General features: G+C 46.7%; 1 protein-coding gene across 2 annotated transcripts in view; it reads right to left on the bottom strand.

Annotated features, from left to right (window-relative positions):
- The window catches only part of raph1a (Ras association (RalGDS/AF-6) and pleckstrin homology domains 1a), a 98,634-nt gene that overhangs the window by 13,581 nt on the left and 68,459 nt on the right, over nucleotides 1–16,594 (bottom strand). Inside the window, exons 3-12 of one of the 2 annotated variants that reach the window (XM_005949733.2) lie at nucleotides 13,369–13,503; nucleotides 13,170–13,278; nucleotides 12,623–12,762; nucleotides 12,292–12,534; nucleotides 11,205–11,360; nucleotides 10,211–10,381; nucleotides 7,040–7,114; nucleotides 2,799–2,876; nucleotides 1,034–1,108; nucleotides 857–941 (exon numbers count right to left, since the gene is read on the bottom strand). In XM_005949733.2, coding sequence (XP_005949795.1) covers nucleotides 857–941; nucleotides 1,034–1,108; nucleotides 2,799–2,876; nucleotides 7,040–7,114; nucleotides 10,211–10,381; nucleotides 11,205–11,360; nucleotides 12,292–12,534; nucleotides 12,623–12,762; nucleotides 13,170–13,278; nucleotides 13,369–13,503 — 1,267 coding nt within the window. The remainder of the gene's footprint in view (nucleotides 1–856; nucleotides 942–1,033; nucleotides 1,109–2,798; nucleotides 2,877–7,039; nucleotides 7,115–10,210; nucleotides 10,382–11,204; nucleotides 11,361–12,291; nucleotides 12,535–12,622; nucleotides 12,763–13,169; nucleotides 13,279–13,368; nucleotides 13,504–16,594) is intronic. The other variant, XM_014330095.2, reaches the window with a different exon arrangement.

Consider the following 16,594-nt stretch of genomic DNA (forward strand, 5'->3'; position numbering starts at 1 on the left):
GCAGATTCACTGAGCGCAGGGCAAGCTAGCGAGACAGAAGCTAAGCTCTCCTTGCAACATGGCAAATTGAACCTCCCCCACCCTCATTCAGATCTGGCCTTTGGAACTATTTTGGTTTTCATGTGACGTATGACCCTGAAGGTAAGCGCGTCATGGACTAAAGTAAAACAGTATGTTGGATGTGCCACGCAATGCTCAGTTAGCTAGTGCGTTAGCGCAGTTAGCTCGTTAACGTGTTGACACGTCCAGCCCCACGCACGGGGCGATCCACGGTAGCTCGTTAATGGAGATTTGCCGTGTTGTGGCGTTAACGTCATTTCAGATTAACGCTGACAGCACTAGTGGGAACACAACGAATATGACTGCACATTTACTCCGACATCATCCTCGTGCAAAGACAAGTGGAAGCAGAAAACAACAAGCACGCATGCTACAAACTTTACCCGAGTCATTTAGACAGCCGTTAGCACATGACTCTCCTTATGGGGACCTGATATGTTTAATATGCTGCTGAGTGTGAGTGTGTGTTTATTTTTATGCTCCTCTTTCCCTTCGCATTTCTGGCCCACTTGCCAGATGGACGTGTATTTGGGATTTTGGAGGACTGAACTGGAACGCGTTTGTGGTGGAAACCTCTGTGTGTGCTGTGTGAAGGGTTTGCATTAGTCTGTACACATCAGGGACCCTCAACACCAACTTTTAGCAGTGCTGCACATTAAAAAACCCAACATACTATATAATATTTTAGTAACTTCTCTCCCTGTGTTTGCTTTCAGGAAACAGGAGTACACATGACGTCATGAGCAGACATGACGTCATGTGTACTCTGTGTGCCTCTGTGTGCACGTGCACTCACCCATCTGCAACTCGCTGATGGTTTCCACCAGTGACCAGTCCGCACTGTAGCCACAGTGAGATTTCTCCAGCAAACTGTCCAGAACCTAAAGACAGGGACATACTGTGAGATTAGCGCTGTGCTCATACTCTACTGCTTTTTAAACTAACTGCATGGCTACAGCAGCAGGAGCCGTACCTGTCTGACCGTTTGCCGTTCGTCCACCATCATGGTCTTTGAGCTCTCATCTGACAGATGAACACGAATCACCAGCTGTGAGCAGGACCAGGAGGAGAGAGCAGAGTACGTAACACGGCTAAATGTGAGCTGCTAACATCTCGTAAGCTAACCTTAGTCAGGCTAATGTTGCTAGCAACTAACGTTTTCTTTTTAGGCTAGCGCACTGGCTAATGTTAGCTTTTTATGGGTTGAGGAATGGCTAACACAATGTTTTATTTAAGCTAATAATTCGTTGTTTTCAGCTTCTTGTTTTCACAATTTATTGTTTGTTTTCAATTAAATCTTGGACACTGAAACCAGCGCTGAGCTACACTCGTTTTATTGAAGCCTTTCTTGAAATGACTCCAGAAAGTTACAAATGTGATTACTTTATATTTACAGTACTCGTTCATTTATTGGTTAGCATAGTATAGGCTTGTTCATTTTTTTGAAAATGATAAAATATGTTGCTATATGAATATTTCTCCCATCTCCTAGCACGGTGTATGTCATTCTGTATGCTGCGAAACAGTGCAAACCTTCTAGACTCTTCAGGTTTACCATCATCTACGCCAGGGGTGGGCAACTCCAGGCCTCGAGGGCCGGTGTCCTGCAGGTTTTAGATCTCACCCTGGGTCAACACACCTGAATCACATGATTAGTTCGTTACCAGGCCTCTGGAGAACTGCAGGAGCTAATTTAGCCATTTAAATCAGCTGTGTTGGTTCAAGGACACATCTAAAACCTGCAGGGACACCGGACCTCAAGGACTGGAGTTGCCCACCCCTGATCTACGCAGTGATGTCAGGGAACCGAAATCAGTGCATCATGAACTGAATTCAAATGTTAGAAAACATCTGAATACACTGTTTTCAGTAAGAAAGCTTGCACGTAGAATCTGACACTCATATTGGCAGAAGCTGGGGTGAGCACAGCTCCTGCAGGCTTTGGTAAAGTCCAGACAGGCTGCTGTCAGGTTGAATTACGGCCTGTTGTGGTTGGTTCTCTTTGTGTTAATCACCACCAATCACCAGTGATAGCAGTGTGTTTGAGTCAAAGTAAAGATTTCAAAGCAGAAATGTGAGCTGGTCTCTGTGGTGGGGCAGCGCTGCCACATACATGATTACATTTTTAACAACCTCATCTCAAGTCACCTTATATCACACTTTCCTATAGAGCCAGTTCTATGCAGCCAGTAAGTGTTCATTCTTGTATTATTAAAAAACGTGAGCGATGGGTTGAGTGTGATTTTATGGGCTTTGTGCACACAGCTGTTCATACATCTGCCTCTTTCTCTAATGGGGGCTTTTGCAGACATGGTGCCGAAAGATCACTTTTCTGGAGCTTTGTGCAGGATCAACATACAGATGATTCAACACACACACACACACACACACACACACACACACACACACACACACACACACACAGCTAGCGGGTGTGTGTGTGTGTGTGTGTGTGTGTGTGTGTGTGTGTGTGTGTGTGTGTGTGTGTGTGTGTGTGTACACGTGTGTGTGGTAAATCCAGGTTGGTAATCCCTCCTCTCTCTCTCTGGATTGGAATTTAACTTGCAGCGGTCATTATGTAGAGTGCTCAGTGTGTGTCTGCGTGTGTGTTTGATGTGCATGTTGACCCCAGCTGTTACTGACCGGAGCTTTCAGTGTGGAGTAACACTGACTTGACCCAGAAAATAAGGTGCGGCGAGCACGTGCCGCAGCTACCAGACAACAAATGCGTGGCTCACCTTCTTCACCTGGGCCTCCTTGATCTTCTCGAGGGCCAGTCGGATGTTCTCTGCCTTCAGTTTGGCAGCCTGCTCCTCCTACAGACAAACACACCGGTCAGTCAGTGCAAACCAGCAGTCACTCAGCATCAAGCCCGTCACCTACCTGACTCCTCCAACATGAGTTCATCGTTTGTTTCCCTCAAACAGCCAACACTTCTGTGTCTGCTTGATGTCAAATAATATTTGCGAGGTGTAATTAAAGAAAAGTCCAATTCCAGAAAATGCCGGCGTTTAATGTTTGGGTAGGATCGATGCATCCCCAGCTGGCTGTGTGCCAGCTTCCCGTCTCACCAGGCTTCGGATGCGCTGATGTAGAAAGAGCCGAACAGGTTACCGCCGCAGAGAGCCGCTGTTCAGGAGCCCAAACTACGAGGAACCACGGGAAGAGTTTGGCTGGCAGCCGTGCCTCTCCTCCTGCGTCTCTTCATTTTAATCATCGTCATCAGCGCGTTATTGGACAGCACAGGAAAATGAGACTGGATTAATGCACGGCTGTTGGATTATCCAAACTGAGCGCACGCCGCTACTTCCGCCTGGACAGACGCCGCTTCATCACGTCAAAACAAGGAAGAGGAAGGAGCGGAGGAGGAAGACGGTGGATCGGAGCAGCTTCAGGGACAAGACGTGGAATCAAACAGACTGACCGCGTACGCTCATGCTGATGCAACCATCAGCTGATCTGCAGACTAACAGCCTCGTGTATCAACGAGCTATCAGACTTACTGAGTCAATCCCAGAGTGAAAGATGCTACCCTGTCCTGTCACATCCTCCCCGGCCAAGTGAGACAGAGGGAATGAGAGGAGGAGACGGAGGGAGAGATGCACCCAGCTGGGGGAGGGGCATTGCTGCTGTGCAAGCTTACATGGAAGAGCACTGATCTCTGTATCTCAGGCTCTCATGCCCCTCCTCACAGACTCACACTCCTCACAGACTCACACTCCTGCTGTCATCTCCTCTGTCACTTTTCTCCTGCTGCTGTCCTCACCTCACCTCTCTACCGCTCACATTCTCTTTGAGTCGGATCCAGTTTTAAGGGGTCTGAGTATGGAGGCACTCTGCTGTCAGTCAGGCTGCATGAAAATAGGAGCCATGTGGTGAGAAGGAGATTAGCAGCCACTTTCCCTCATTCCCCTCCCCCACCCCGCTAAACACACCGAAGGATGTACACACACATGCGCGCACACACACCAAATTCTCCAAGCAGCACTGAAGCGAACAGCTTCATAATCCAGTGCCCAAACTTGACTGGCCTTAATTATTCCACTTGGTTCCACAGTTAACCGTCGTGAACAAACATATATGGAAGCAGACAATCATTCAGAGGTACAGCACTGTGCAAAAGTTTTGAGCCACCCCTCATTTCTTTATATTTTGTCAAGAAACAAATGAAACCAAATGTGCACAGATTGAACCGATACGGCCTGACAGCCACCGTTCCACTGAGGCCATGTCTTCACTGCTGGTGGATCAGTTTTAGGGCTCCTGTCAAAGGTTTGGCAGGACGTGACTAAAGCCAGTGAAACAAATGGTGGGTTTTTGTGATGGGCTGTTAGTAACAAAGTGTCTCTGGACATATTTAAACTGGTTCTTTGCTGGTTCATCCTTTCAGCCGTTTTGATGCTTGATTAACTCAGAGAGGGTCAAGTGGCTCTAACGGTCTGATGCATGGCTTGACTGAAAGTCAGACAAACCACAGCTAATGCCCAAAGAAAGCCCAGAGAGCTGCTGCCCAACACCACGTATTAAAGATGTAAGGGCTGCTCAGGCACAGGACTGTACTCAGGCTGATTTAATAAATGGTAATAAATCGTGATGAATGATGACGTTTCTCAGAAGATGGCTACGGTTGGCTTACAGTGCCAGTAGACTGTTAGTAAACTATGATTCAGTGTTATTAAAAAAGCTGCATTTTTGAATACTTGAACACGCCGACCTCTGACATCACTGCGCTTTCCATCTTGCAGCATAATCATCGTCTCTCCGTCTCACACATATTCAGCTGGCCTACATTATGAAGCAGCTAAAATGAGCTTGTGCTCAGGGAGAGATCTTCTGCCTTTGAAGTTTTCTAGGATGAGTCTCCTCAGTGCTGCAGCTCAAAACACAGCGCACAGATGAACTGCACAACTGGGCCAGCAGTGTGCGAACAAGAGTGTGGGTGGACTTATTGCTGAGGCAGTGTAACACTGACACAAAAAAAGACACACACACACACAGTCTAATGACTGCAGATAATTACGCCTGCAGTGCAATCACTGCTGCAGGAATTAGACTGGTCCAGAAGCTCATAATCTGCCTGGATGGTCGGGGCCGTTATGCGTCCTCTAATCTGGGACACAAATGAAAAGAAAACACGGACTGTTTCCATCTTCCCAGAGACAGCTCGAGCATGTTGTGTGAATCAGAGTCAGGAATAGTGCAGCGAGACGGTCTGACCCACAGCGGTGTGAGAACACTGGTAAAACATTTGTTCCAGTATATTCACTGAATTCTTAGACACAAGAGCCAGGAACAGTACAAATACTATGCAATGAGATACTGCATCATTAGAAAGTTCTTCAAGTATAACTTGATCTTTCAGCACTATGTAAAAGTCCAGCTTTAAACGCTGTTTGATGCAGTCGATTTCTAGGATGATGTTCCTTTTTCCTCAAATTGGAGTTTTTGAGCTGCTATTACAAAGACGGCTGATGCTGAGATCTCCCAACAAGAGCTCGCGGGCAGCTGGCTGCGTTGTGTGCACGTGTCTACGTTTCATGCTCCTAGGAAGGGAATCACCCCTCTGTCCTCCAAAGGAGATTACCCCTGCAAATTTGGCACGTTCCTGTAACATCCAATCAAAGTGCCACAGTTGCTTTTTCTTCCAATGAAATCCTGTCATTGCCGATCCAATCAGGATAAAGCCTCCTTACTTGCTTGCTATTTAAGCTGGCCTTCCTAATACACACAAATACAACCTGCAGCTTAAGAACCACAGCTTCTCCGACAGCTGCGATTGCCACGCTCCCGTCCACAGACGTCTGCGTTCAGTGTTAATACAACTCCCACTGCAGTTAGTGCAAGTTCAAAATAAACAGTAAAACACACAAGACGTGAAAATAACATAAGAAGAAAAACGAGTTTAAAAAAGAATAAAAAATTATTGAAAATAAACCGGGAACGCCTGATCTCCACCAGCAGCCGGGATGCTGATCCCAGTAACGATTCTATATAGCGGGTAGCTGGTCCCATTATCAATACCAGCACCAGTCTCTGCTGTTGGCTCCAAGCGCTCGTTAGCACAGAGACAGCCTGGCCTACTGACAGCCTGTGGACCGTGGTTTCTGCTAACAGCAGCTAACTAAACTGTCCAGGAGAGCGCTCACACGTTCAGCCCGAGCTTTGCCACAAGATGAAATATTGAAATATTATCACACACATTTCGTCTTTTTTACTGGAATGCAGCGTCCAACACCAGCTGGGCTGGTTGGAGCTTGTAAAAGCAGACCCAGAAGAGTTGGCTGTCACACCTGCTTACCTGCGCTTGGTCTCGTTATCAGAAGTAATCCTACATCCTCACAATCCAAGATTTTACAGTTACAGGCAAACAGGGCAAAAGAAAAGCACACAGGTGGGTGTGCTCCAGCGACACGCTCACTGGTTTTAGTGGATGTTTCACATCAGGCGAGGTTTCATAACTCAACATGCACACAGAAATAATGACATATTAGCAGGTACACACTGAGTTTATGACAACTTTGTCCTGTGTGGTCTGCACCTTCAAAGACTTGGCACACCAGTACAAATATGTCACACGTAGCACACGTCCAGTGAAGCAGCATTTGCCTTCACTCGTACATGAAGCAAACCTTAATTCAAAAGTGTCTCTGCACTTGGCTGCAGGTACGACTGAAGGCAAACCAGCTTTTGCATCACTGTGACAAACAAACCGAGCAGGTGCTGAGTGAGACGCACACACAGCAACATCAGAACAGCAACGGGCAGCATCCACAAAGCTGTGCAAAACTAGGCTCAAGCTCAGAGTTAGAAAAGGAAGGCAAAGAGCGAGGTGAACAGAGTTAACAAGCACATCGCCAAAACTCTTGTTTTATCGTGCACATGCATGTTTATTTGACTTATGTAGAAGAAGGTGGAGGAGAGGTTGGATGCTGACGTATGAGGGCAGAGGGGCAGTGTGCAGAAGTATGTGGGGTGTCACCTTGGTCAGTAGGTGAGAAGGTTTTCCCGCTATGTTTCTCAAAATCAGCGAGGTTTCCCTGTCCAAATACGAGTGCTTGAAAAAGAAAGAGAGAGTGCCGGTGAATCGATCTGCTGCTGATTGGTTGAACGTGGTAGTTTAGCAGAAAGCTCAATGGTCAGGCAGAGATCAGAGAGGGAAACCTGTGGAGGAGAACTGCACACACAGCAAACACATTAAAGCACCGATCAGCTCTTAATGGAAGGATATTACATCCCAGTGACCCGTGTGAGGTTAGCCCTGACTACAACCTGTTTATATGCAGGTTTCCCTGATTCGCCTATAAGTTCAAAAAGCAGCTGACTTCAAAGGTTACGCCTTTAACTTTCTTCATCTTAAAGTGTTTTTGTGGCATGTAGCACAAATACAAGGTTACTGCAGATGTCAAGAGATTAAGACACATATCATGTGACAGTCATATGCAAAAACTTGTTTTCATAAAAACAACCCACACTGCCCACGGACACCTGCACTCACAAGCTCAGTTCAGTTTACGTATACGGCTCAGCAGCATGTAAAAACTGTCTGCAGAGACCAGACTGAGCCGACTCTACTAACAAAATCATGTCATCATGTGGGACGGACCCTGGGTGAAGTTTGAGGGCTTTTAAAATAAACTACAAAACAGTCACATGACCACAAAGCTCAGGAAACTACAAGTGCAAAGACACCAGTTAATTCAGGACTTTGGGCTGGTTTTTGTGGCTCTCTGTAAAAGGTCTGTGTCGTCATTTCTGGATTTGACATCAAACCTGCATTCTCTCAGAGTCAGCAGGAGGCAACACAAGCAGCAGTCGCACAGACGTCCAGTAATGGGCTCCAACACTAGCTAATACAAACCAGTGTGTCTCTTATTGAACATGGAGCATGTAGCAGGGTACTCTTGCATGGACACGCTGTGGTTTCACAGCACCACGACGGTGATGGCAAAGAGCACTTAGTGTCAGGCAAGCGGTGTCACATGGAGACTTTCAGGTTTTATGTCTCTGCAAATGTCAGCACATATTCTCTAAAGACCACAATAAAGACAGGAGCACAATGAGACTGTTGCTTTGGTTGCAGTTTTCCATCAAGGAGAGGAAAATGGTGCCAAAAATGCTGAATGGATTCAAGGACAAACTGTTTAGTTTGCAGTTTGGGTAATAATGTGGGAAACATGACATCAAGGCTAAATCATGTAAACAGAAACGAGTGAGTCGCAGCAGCTGTGCAGTAAAACAGTGTTTACGACTGAGTCACTACATGTACAGTTTTACTCGAGTTTAAAGGCAAAGCTAAGAAAGAAACTGCAGACACGTCTGTGGCATGCTGAGACTTCCTGTCCATGAGCAGAGCCACTGCACCGAGTGTGAACTCTTTGACCAAACACACACCAGGAGGCACTTTCAACTATGACACAGGTTCTTTGACCTGCTATTTTGGGCTAATGTTAAAATGATGCGAACCCAGCCTCTCTCTTCTCATCTTTATAATCTGATCACTGCACATTTGCTTCAATCTAGAAACTATTTTATAGAAAGCATTAGGTCTGTCGTGACAGCCGCAGATTAAAAATAATATTTAGGTCAGACACACATAACTGACCCGTCCTCAGTGTGTGTGACAAAAAGAGCTGCTACCCAGAAACAAGCAGATGAGGCGTGTCACATGTAGAAGGCGAGGCTGGAAACATGACTGGGATATTAAATACTCTGAATGGACAGCTCTCAGGAATTATGACACTGTTGGTGCCGTTAGAGCAGCTCAGTGTGTTTACAAGACGATAACAGACTCAATTTTCTAACAATAATAATCACAACTACTAACTCAGCGTAATCTAACCAGAGTGCGTGGTGAACCCAAAGGTGTCTGATTGTGTAGTCACACACACCAGTTACAACACTGTTAGCGTCTCAGTACAACTCCATGCGTTACACTGTAGACTTGCTAGCATGTAAACGCTGACAGTTGATTTTTTATCTAAAGTAACGTGACGTCATCCACTTAGTTAAAATGATGCTTTTAATTTTACCACGATAAGAAGCTGTTATTTGTGGTGGCATGTGCGCGTCACTGAAGCTTTTCTGTTGGAGCAGCGTGGATTATAAAAGAGGCGAGGACGAAGCCTGAAGCAGCACAAAGCATAACCTGACACACACCAGTAACAAACAGCCGACAAGGCTGTTTGTTGGAGAGGAGACAGTGTGACGTTGCATCGTTGGTCGGCTGGTTGGTCGTTGGGGGTTAAAGGCTCCTTTTCACTGAGAGCATCATCTCTGTCGTCAAACATTGGCAGGCAGCATGAACCACAGCCTCCTGTCCTGTCTGAGCCACCGGCAGCTGCCAATGATCATTTTGAACATTCACTTGTATATGTGTATGTTGGGATTGGGCCGGTTGTTAGTATTGGTGGGGGTTCACCCACACTGCCGTATAGTGTACACTCCCACACTGTGTGGCTGTAGGGCTTTAAGGAGAACATGAATCAGACTGACAGCTACACAGCAGCCTCTGATCCATTTATCGTCAGTCTGAGTTTACTGAACAGACACGAGGCTGCAGTAATAATAAGGAGGCCTTAAACTAGTAACCTCGCCTGGAACTGTTGACCCAAGTCACACATGAAGTAAGGACAACTGCATGCATGCTGCCTCCTGCTGGGCTGCAAGAATCCATGTTTAAGGCTATTGGTGTTATTGTCATAATGTCCATCTTTTACATACAGTCTGTGGAAACTTCCATGCTGTTGGAAGTCTTCTGAAACTGCAGTGTATACGTTTTACACTCATCTCCAGCTGCAACACTAGAGTGATGTATGCATCCACTAATAATATCATATGATTCGTTATGAGCGTATTTTCACCCTCAAGCCACTAAAACTGCAGGAGCAAACTAAATGAACAGAACTTAGCTGTGTGCATTTCTGATGTTTGGATTTCCTGAGCGCTCCACATGTTTTAATTGTGTGTGTCGTGTAAATGCAGTCACTGTGTGATGTGCAGGTGTAAAGCCAGGCAGTGAATATCTGTACTTTTAACCTGTAACCAACCAAATGACCTCCTTGTTTGTGAGTTTACTGGTCATCACATTATCATTAGGTATCTTATGTTCAGCTACAGCAGCACAGGACGGTACAAACAGAGAGCCGTGTACCTCTGTGTTGGGATGACCTCGACCGGCTCCTTCTGCTGAGGGCGTCACTTGCTGGCCGTCTGGGTCAGCGCACAGAACGCTGTCCAGCGAGTCCATGGAAGAAGCCGAATTAACGGAAACTCCGGATGCTGAGGTGATGGAGGAGCGTGACGAGTGGACAATCGAACGTGCCTAAAGTGGCAAACCAGAAGAAATAAGAAGGAGCAGAGAGGCCCTGTCATCCTCAGACCAGCTGCACACAAACGCTGGACAAGCCCGTAGAGATAATACGCTAATGAGCTTAAAACGCTGAGATGATGTGCTCAGACAGCAGTTTGCTGTTTAACTGCTAACAAGCTGCTAGCAGCTCGTCTCAGAGTGTCTTTAAACACTAACCCTGAGCACAAGTCAGCACTTATGTTTACTCATGCTTTGCAGTGTGAGGTAGACCCAGTCCAGCCTGGAAGTAACCACGGCGAGCATTTCAAACAGACTGTGGTCACTGCAAACGAATCAGCGTCTCTAAAGATCAGTCTACAAGTAAATGACTTGATGGGCTATTTAAATACTGAGAGTCACAGTGGTTTCTAATTCAAAACACTGAAAAGAAGAACGAAGGCAGGCCCGGGAATGTGTCTGCTATAAAAAAGGTTTAGGTACCCATGAAACGTGCGCTCATCAAACTACAGTCTCTGTGTAACAGAACTCTTGATGACACTGTAAGCAGCACCGCTGTGTAACTGTAGCTTTGCTTTCATTAAACATACAAATATCTTTTATTTTATATGACACAGCTCCACGTGATCACAGCCAGGACACAGAAACCGAGTCGACAGGACTCGAGTTCCTCCTATAAAGCCTGCAGAACAGTGCAGAGCCATCGCTCTCACAGCTGAGACCGATGACCAGTTCACTGAGCTGACTCCATCCTCCTGCTGCCGCTTTACTTCTTTCTCTTTTCTTTTGTTGCCTTTGTAACGCTGATGTTGTGATGAAGCACAAGCTCTGCTCTCACCTCGTGTTCGCTGACCGTGCCGACCGATCCCGTGCGTCGATGCTGCCTCTGAGAGGATCCGGGCCTTCGCATCGTGGCTGAGGATGCGAAGGAGGAGGCTGAGCTAAGAGAGTGGGAGGAGGTCTGACGAGCAGCTTCGTCCATACTGAGCGAAGCCTGAAGGAGACACAAACAGAAGAAATGAGAGGACAGACCGAGTACGTATGCAGGAAGGGAGCGCTTTGGTCATAACTGACAGGTGATGCAGGTGGTGCTCGATGAATCCGCCCTTAAAGTTTTACCCACTAATATCAGGGCTGTGTCACATCTTATTGTATCCTCAGGGCATCCAGGTGTGTATCCAGGACTGTCTTATGTTCAGGCCTAACATCTGCACATGCAAAAAACTAACTAGGAAGCATTTGGAGACTGACCCCCCCCTCCCCTCTCGCCGATGCTTAGATACAGAAAAGCAGGAAAGGCCTTTATTTGCTGGTCAGTCACACGTCTGGCTCATCACGCTAATGAGGAAACAGCGCTGACATCCTTAACTGGTGCAAGTGCTGGTTGCAACCTGAACCCTGAGCTGTGTTAAAGGCCACGGGAATGAAGGGAGGGGCAAAGATGACATTCATGGCAGCACAGCGAACATGAAAGATGGATGTGGTCACTGTGACGCCACCTGTGGGTTCTGAAGCATCAACATGTCCACAGCCATGTTATTGTTTTGGAGCTCGAGGTGACCGAGGTGACAGTGGAGACAACCAAGCTGGCAGATCGGGTACAAGCTGCATCAGCCTGCAGCTACAGCTGTCCCTCACATCAGCCACGAGCATCCAAATGTTGGGAAGCTGCAACAGTCCACAGAGACCAGCCTTACATCTGTCGCAGGCTGCACACGTCTTTATCTGTGCTGTGACGTTTGTGTGTGAAACTGTTGCACTGTGATGTCTGTGATACGACTATGACAGGAACAAACAGAAGAACATGACCACAGCTCAGAGAAACAGGGCTCAGCCTGCAGCCTCCTCACTCTCTCTGCATCAACTTAGGGTTGAGTCCCGACATTTCTTTCTAATAAAATCAAATGTGTACTTTTTACTGTTACCTTCTCCAGCTGGGCTGTGATGTCATCCAGACTGAAGTTAGAAGCCAGGGCTGGTCTCCCCTGCTGCCCAGCGGGAGCTCTGATGGTGCCGGCCGGTGACGCCCTGGTGCTGCTGCTGCTGCTGCTCGCCCCGCTGCTGCCACCCCCACCGCTAACACTGTTACTGCCACTGCCGGCAGCACCGCTGCTGCCCCCTGCTGGCTGCTGCCTGCTGCTGCGCCCAGCTGGAGGCTTCTGGCGAACCTGGAGAGACGAGAAAAAAGAAAGCGTTAGCGTAAGACGCGCAGTCGGTAAACGTACAGCCAGCGACAAGAGGGATGGTTGTGCGTACCTTGGTATCGGTTATGCCCAGACGGGCCATGCTACCAGAGCTGTTTGGTTTGGCGTTGACGGTGCTGAGTTCCTGTTCGATGGAGCAGAGGTCGGCCATGAGAGCATCAAGATCCACATTCTCCCTCTGATTCAAGGCCTCTGCAGAGACAGAAGGATGTGAGGCAGGAACAAAGAGGAGCAAGCAGGCATGGCTGAACAAGAACAGAGAAAGGTCAGCGACCTGTACGCAGAAGGCCGTTCATTATAGATTAGAATGACGCTTTATGGTGACTGAAAATGTACAGACAGAGTTTGTCTTTCACCAAACATCAGGGCAAATAAACACGACAGAGAAAAGCACTTTTTTATTATGCTTTTAAAATGCAGATGAGCGAGCTGCTGAAACGTTTTACAGACGCACACTTGCTGATGATGTACGTCTGATTAGCAGCACTTGGTTGTTATTTAATTCCTAAGGAAACAGTAAGGTGTGGGCTGCATCGTCCTGTGGGGGAGAAAAGGAAATCTGAGAGGAAAACAGGGAGAATAAAAATAAAATGTCTGACCGTTGATGTTATACATGGAGAATCTGTAGGAGAAGTTGGCTATGTTGGTCTCCTGTCTGAGCGGAGGCTTCTCCTGAGGCGGCCGTTCTGAGCGACCGTCATCCAGGCTCTGGATTGGCAGACGAAGCAGAAAGGAGAGTGTTTACATGCAGCTGCATTTCTAACACAGATAAGCACGGACTGTTCATGCTCTGTGTACCTGTGTCAGCTTGTCCAGCTCTCCCAGCCAGGCACCAAACATCTTATCCAGGTCCTGGTCCTCCTTGTCACTGTCCTCCTCTTCCTCCTCCTCCTCCTCTCTGACCTCCACCTCCTCATCTGACAACTGATCCATCTGAGGATAAGAAGAGTCACACTCACCAATCCTTCAAGAAAACCTGTGATCTCTGTGCTCCATCTGGTGGTCAATAGTGTGTACTACACCCTTCTTAAACCCTGTCTGAAGCTTGTTGTGTGAAAGCTGCAAATTCAGTGCAAGTGGTTAACGTGTAATAAATCGACGGGCAGCAGGGATCCGGCTTCAAAGAGTCCAGCTGGATTCAGTAGACAGGATGGACTCTGACGTCCCTGAGACGCTCATCGTTTCCTTTGGGATTTTCCAACAATTCAAATGCACATCAGAAGCTGCTCAGAATATATTTGTAGTCTGATAATCTCTCAGATTGGAATTATTAAACTGTCTCAGGAAATAGTCCCTGCCCCAGCACGCCTTTAATAAGCCCAAATGATGGTTAGTGACCCTCTTACAGATAAGCAGTAAATGGACTAAAGTTTAAATGATGAGGCTATAAGACGAGTGTGAGCCAGTAAGAACTGCAGTCAGCTGTTACACTGTTTGGTCCGTTGACCTTCAGTCTCTGTTGTGCCCATCTTTTGACATTGTGGTCAAAAACAACATTTTCTATAAATTATTTAAAGAGAACCGTTTAATTTCTCGACCCCTTTGAGTCGTATTCACAGGAAGAGTTGGAGCAGTTTGTTTCCACAGAACTAAAGAGTCCGAAGCCAGAAATGAAAATACCGGGGAAAGGTTAAGAGACATTAACTGTCTGTGTACCCAGACAGAGAGCGAGGGAGCGCTGCTTTGATTAACGTCTCTCAGAGTTATTTAAATATTCTGAGAAACAGATCAGAGACACGCAGCAGCTGTTAAATACTTTGCTGACAACCAGCAGCAAACACATCTTATTGTAATGAAACCAATGGTCCAACGGTTTATCAAAGTAAAACCATGACCTGCAACCAAACATCGCTTTAGTCGACAGGCTAATTCCAACTACAAGCTCATTTCTTTGGTAAATAAAAATACTGCTGACAACAGTTTAGCTGAATGAGTCGCTTAACTTTGAAGACTATTCTGAGAAATAATTGCTTTTATTCGCCAGAGTTACACAAGTGTCACATGAGCATTTATGTCAGAAGCTAAGCCATAGTCAGAAGATAGCTAGCATAAAAACACAGTACCAATATTAGAGAGATACCATGACACATTTAAATAATCTTAGCTTGTTTTATTTGCACTGACACTCACGACACCCATATTAACACAGCATATACAGAATATGGGAAAGCCCTCAGACCATGAATACAACTAACCTAGCATCTCATGGTGGACCCGCTAACGTCAAAGACTGTCTGGCTACATGATGTGATATCAACCCAATGCAGGAAAAACTGGAAAGTTGTGTAAAATGAGACATAGAAAGATTTGCAGCTCTCAAAAACCCACATTTATTTCATAAAACAACAGAGGAAATGTTCAAACTGACATGTTTTATTATTTCATTGAAAATATGATGATTTTGAAGTCAGCTCAAAAAAAGTTTGGAGTGAAGCATGAGGACGGAAAGTAAGTGGTGCTGAAATCAGCTGGAGGAACATTTGTCTCGATTGTGGCTCAAGAGTTGGGAGTTTGCCTTGTAAATGGAAGGTTGCCGGTTGGAGCCCCGGCTTGGACAGTCTCGGTCGTTGTGTCCTTGGGCAAGACACTTCACCCGTTGCCTACTGGTGGTGGTCAGAGGGCCCGGTGGCGCCAGTGTCTGGCAGCCTCGCCTCTGTCAGTGCGCCCCAGGGTGGCTGTGGCTACAATGTAGCTTCATCACCAGTGTGTGAATGGGTGGATGACTGGATATGTAAAGCGCTTTGGGGTCCTTAGGGACGAGTAAAGCGCTGTACAAGTACAGGCCGTTTACCATTTTGTATGTAACTGTAACTGGTCACACGTCAGCAGCACGACTGGGTTTCATCGACTACATAATGTGCTCAGTGCGGCGAATCTGAAAAAATCTTTGTGTGGACGAGACGAGGCCTAAACTCCACATTGGATATGGATGATCTTTGGTCCTTCTGGCAGCACTGCATTAAAACATGATTCAATCATAGAATCATTGCATGGGCTCAGACTTCCAGACATCTGTGAACATCATCGTGCCATCCACGAGTGCAAATGTCTGTCATACAAAGAAGAGCCTGATCCAGAAATGCTTTCATCAGGACCAATGCTCGTTTAAGGTGGACCAGAGAAAAGCAGAAAACTGCTCTGAGGTCAGACAGATCAAAATTTAAAATTCTTTTCAGAAAAAAAACACGAATGCTGTGTCCTCCAGACTAAAGAGGAGCGGGACTGTCGGGATTGTCATCAGCCTGAGGACTGATAGTACGGGGGGGGAGCATCAGAGCCTATGGAGTTGGCAGCTGCAAAGGCGCCATCAGTAGATTTTAGAGCAACACATGCTCAGACAACGTTTTATTCAGGGAGGCTCATGAATATTTCTGCAAGAGAAACTTCAAACTGCATCTACAAGCTGCTTTGCAACCCACTGCCAGCCTAACTGCTGTGCAGCTGTTCTCCCCACCTCTGGCTATGTATGCATGCAGAAGGAGTCACTCTCTCCCTACATCACACTTCTAAGACCAGCTCATAGCAGGGCAGAAGGCCACAGAGAAGATCACCACACGCAAACATAAAGCGCCTTAAGACGACTGTTGTAAACTGAACATCAATGCGAAGGAAAACAGTCTTATTTTGACCGTAGGGATCTCGACTCTGCCGTTTCTAACGTCACACTGAAGGTACATGAAATCATCACAGTTGATGTTACACACTGTTCTTTTCTTTTCCAGTACATGTGAAAAAACTGTCTTTTGGTAAAGATTAGCTGTGAAGTGCAGCTGCACATACAGCTCATCGAGTTGTACTCAACAGTGACAGTGTTGCCTCCTATAAGCAGCTCCTCCAGCTCTCCACCCAGACAACCCCACAGTGCTGCCCAGGGCACAGTATGCTATTCCTGGAGCGCTGCTTACTCGTCACCACTCTGCCCCCTTTATGGAGATATGTAGCCAACCAACAGACACACACACACACACACACACACACACACACACACACACACACACACACACAGATTCAGAATGAAGAGAAA

Source organism: Haplochromis burtoni, unplaced genomic scaffold (assembly GCF_018398535.1).
Source record: "Haplochromis burtoni strain Fernald_Lab_line unplaced genomic scaffold, NCSU_Asbu1 Contig_697, whole genome shotgun sequence".
Lineage (NCBI taxonomy): Eukaryota > Metazoa > Chordata > Actinopteri > Cichliformes > Cichlidae > Haplochromis > Haplochromis burtoni.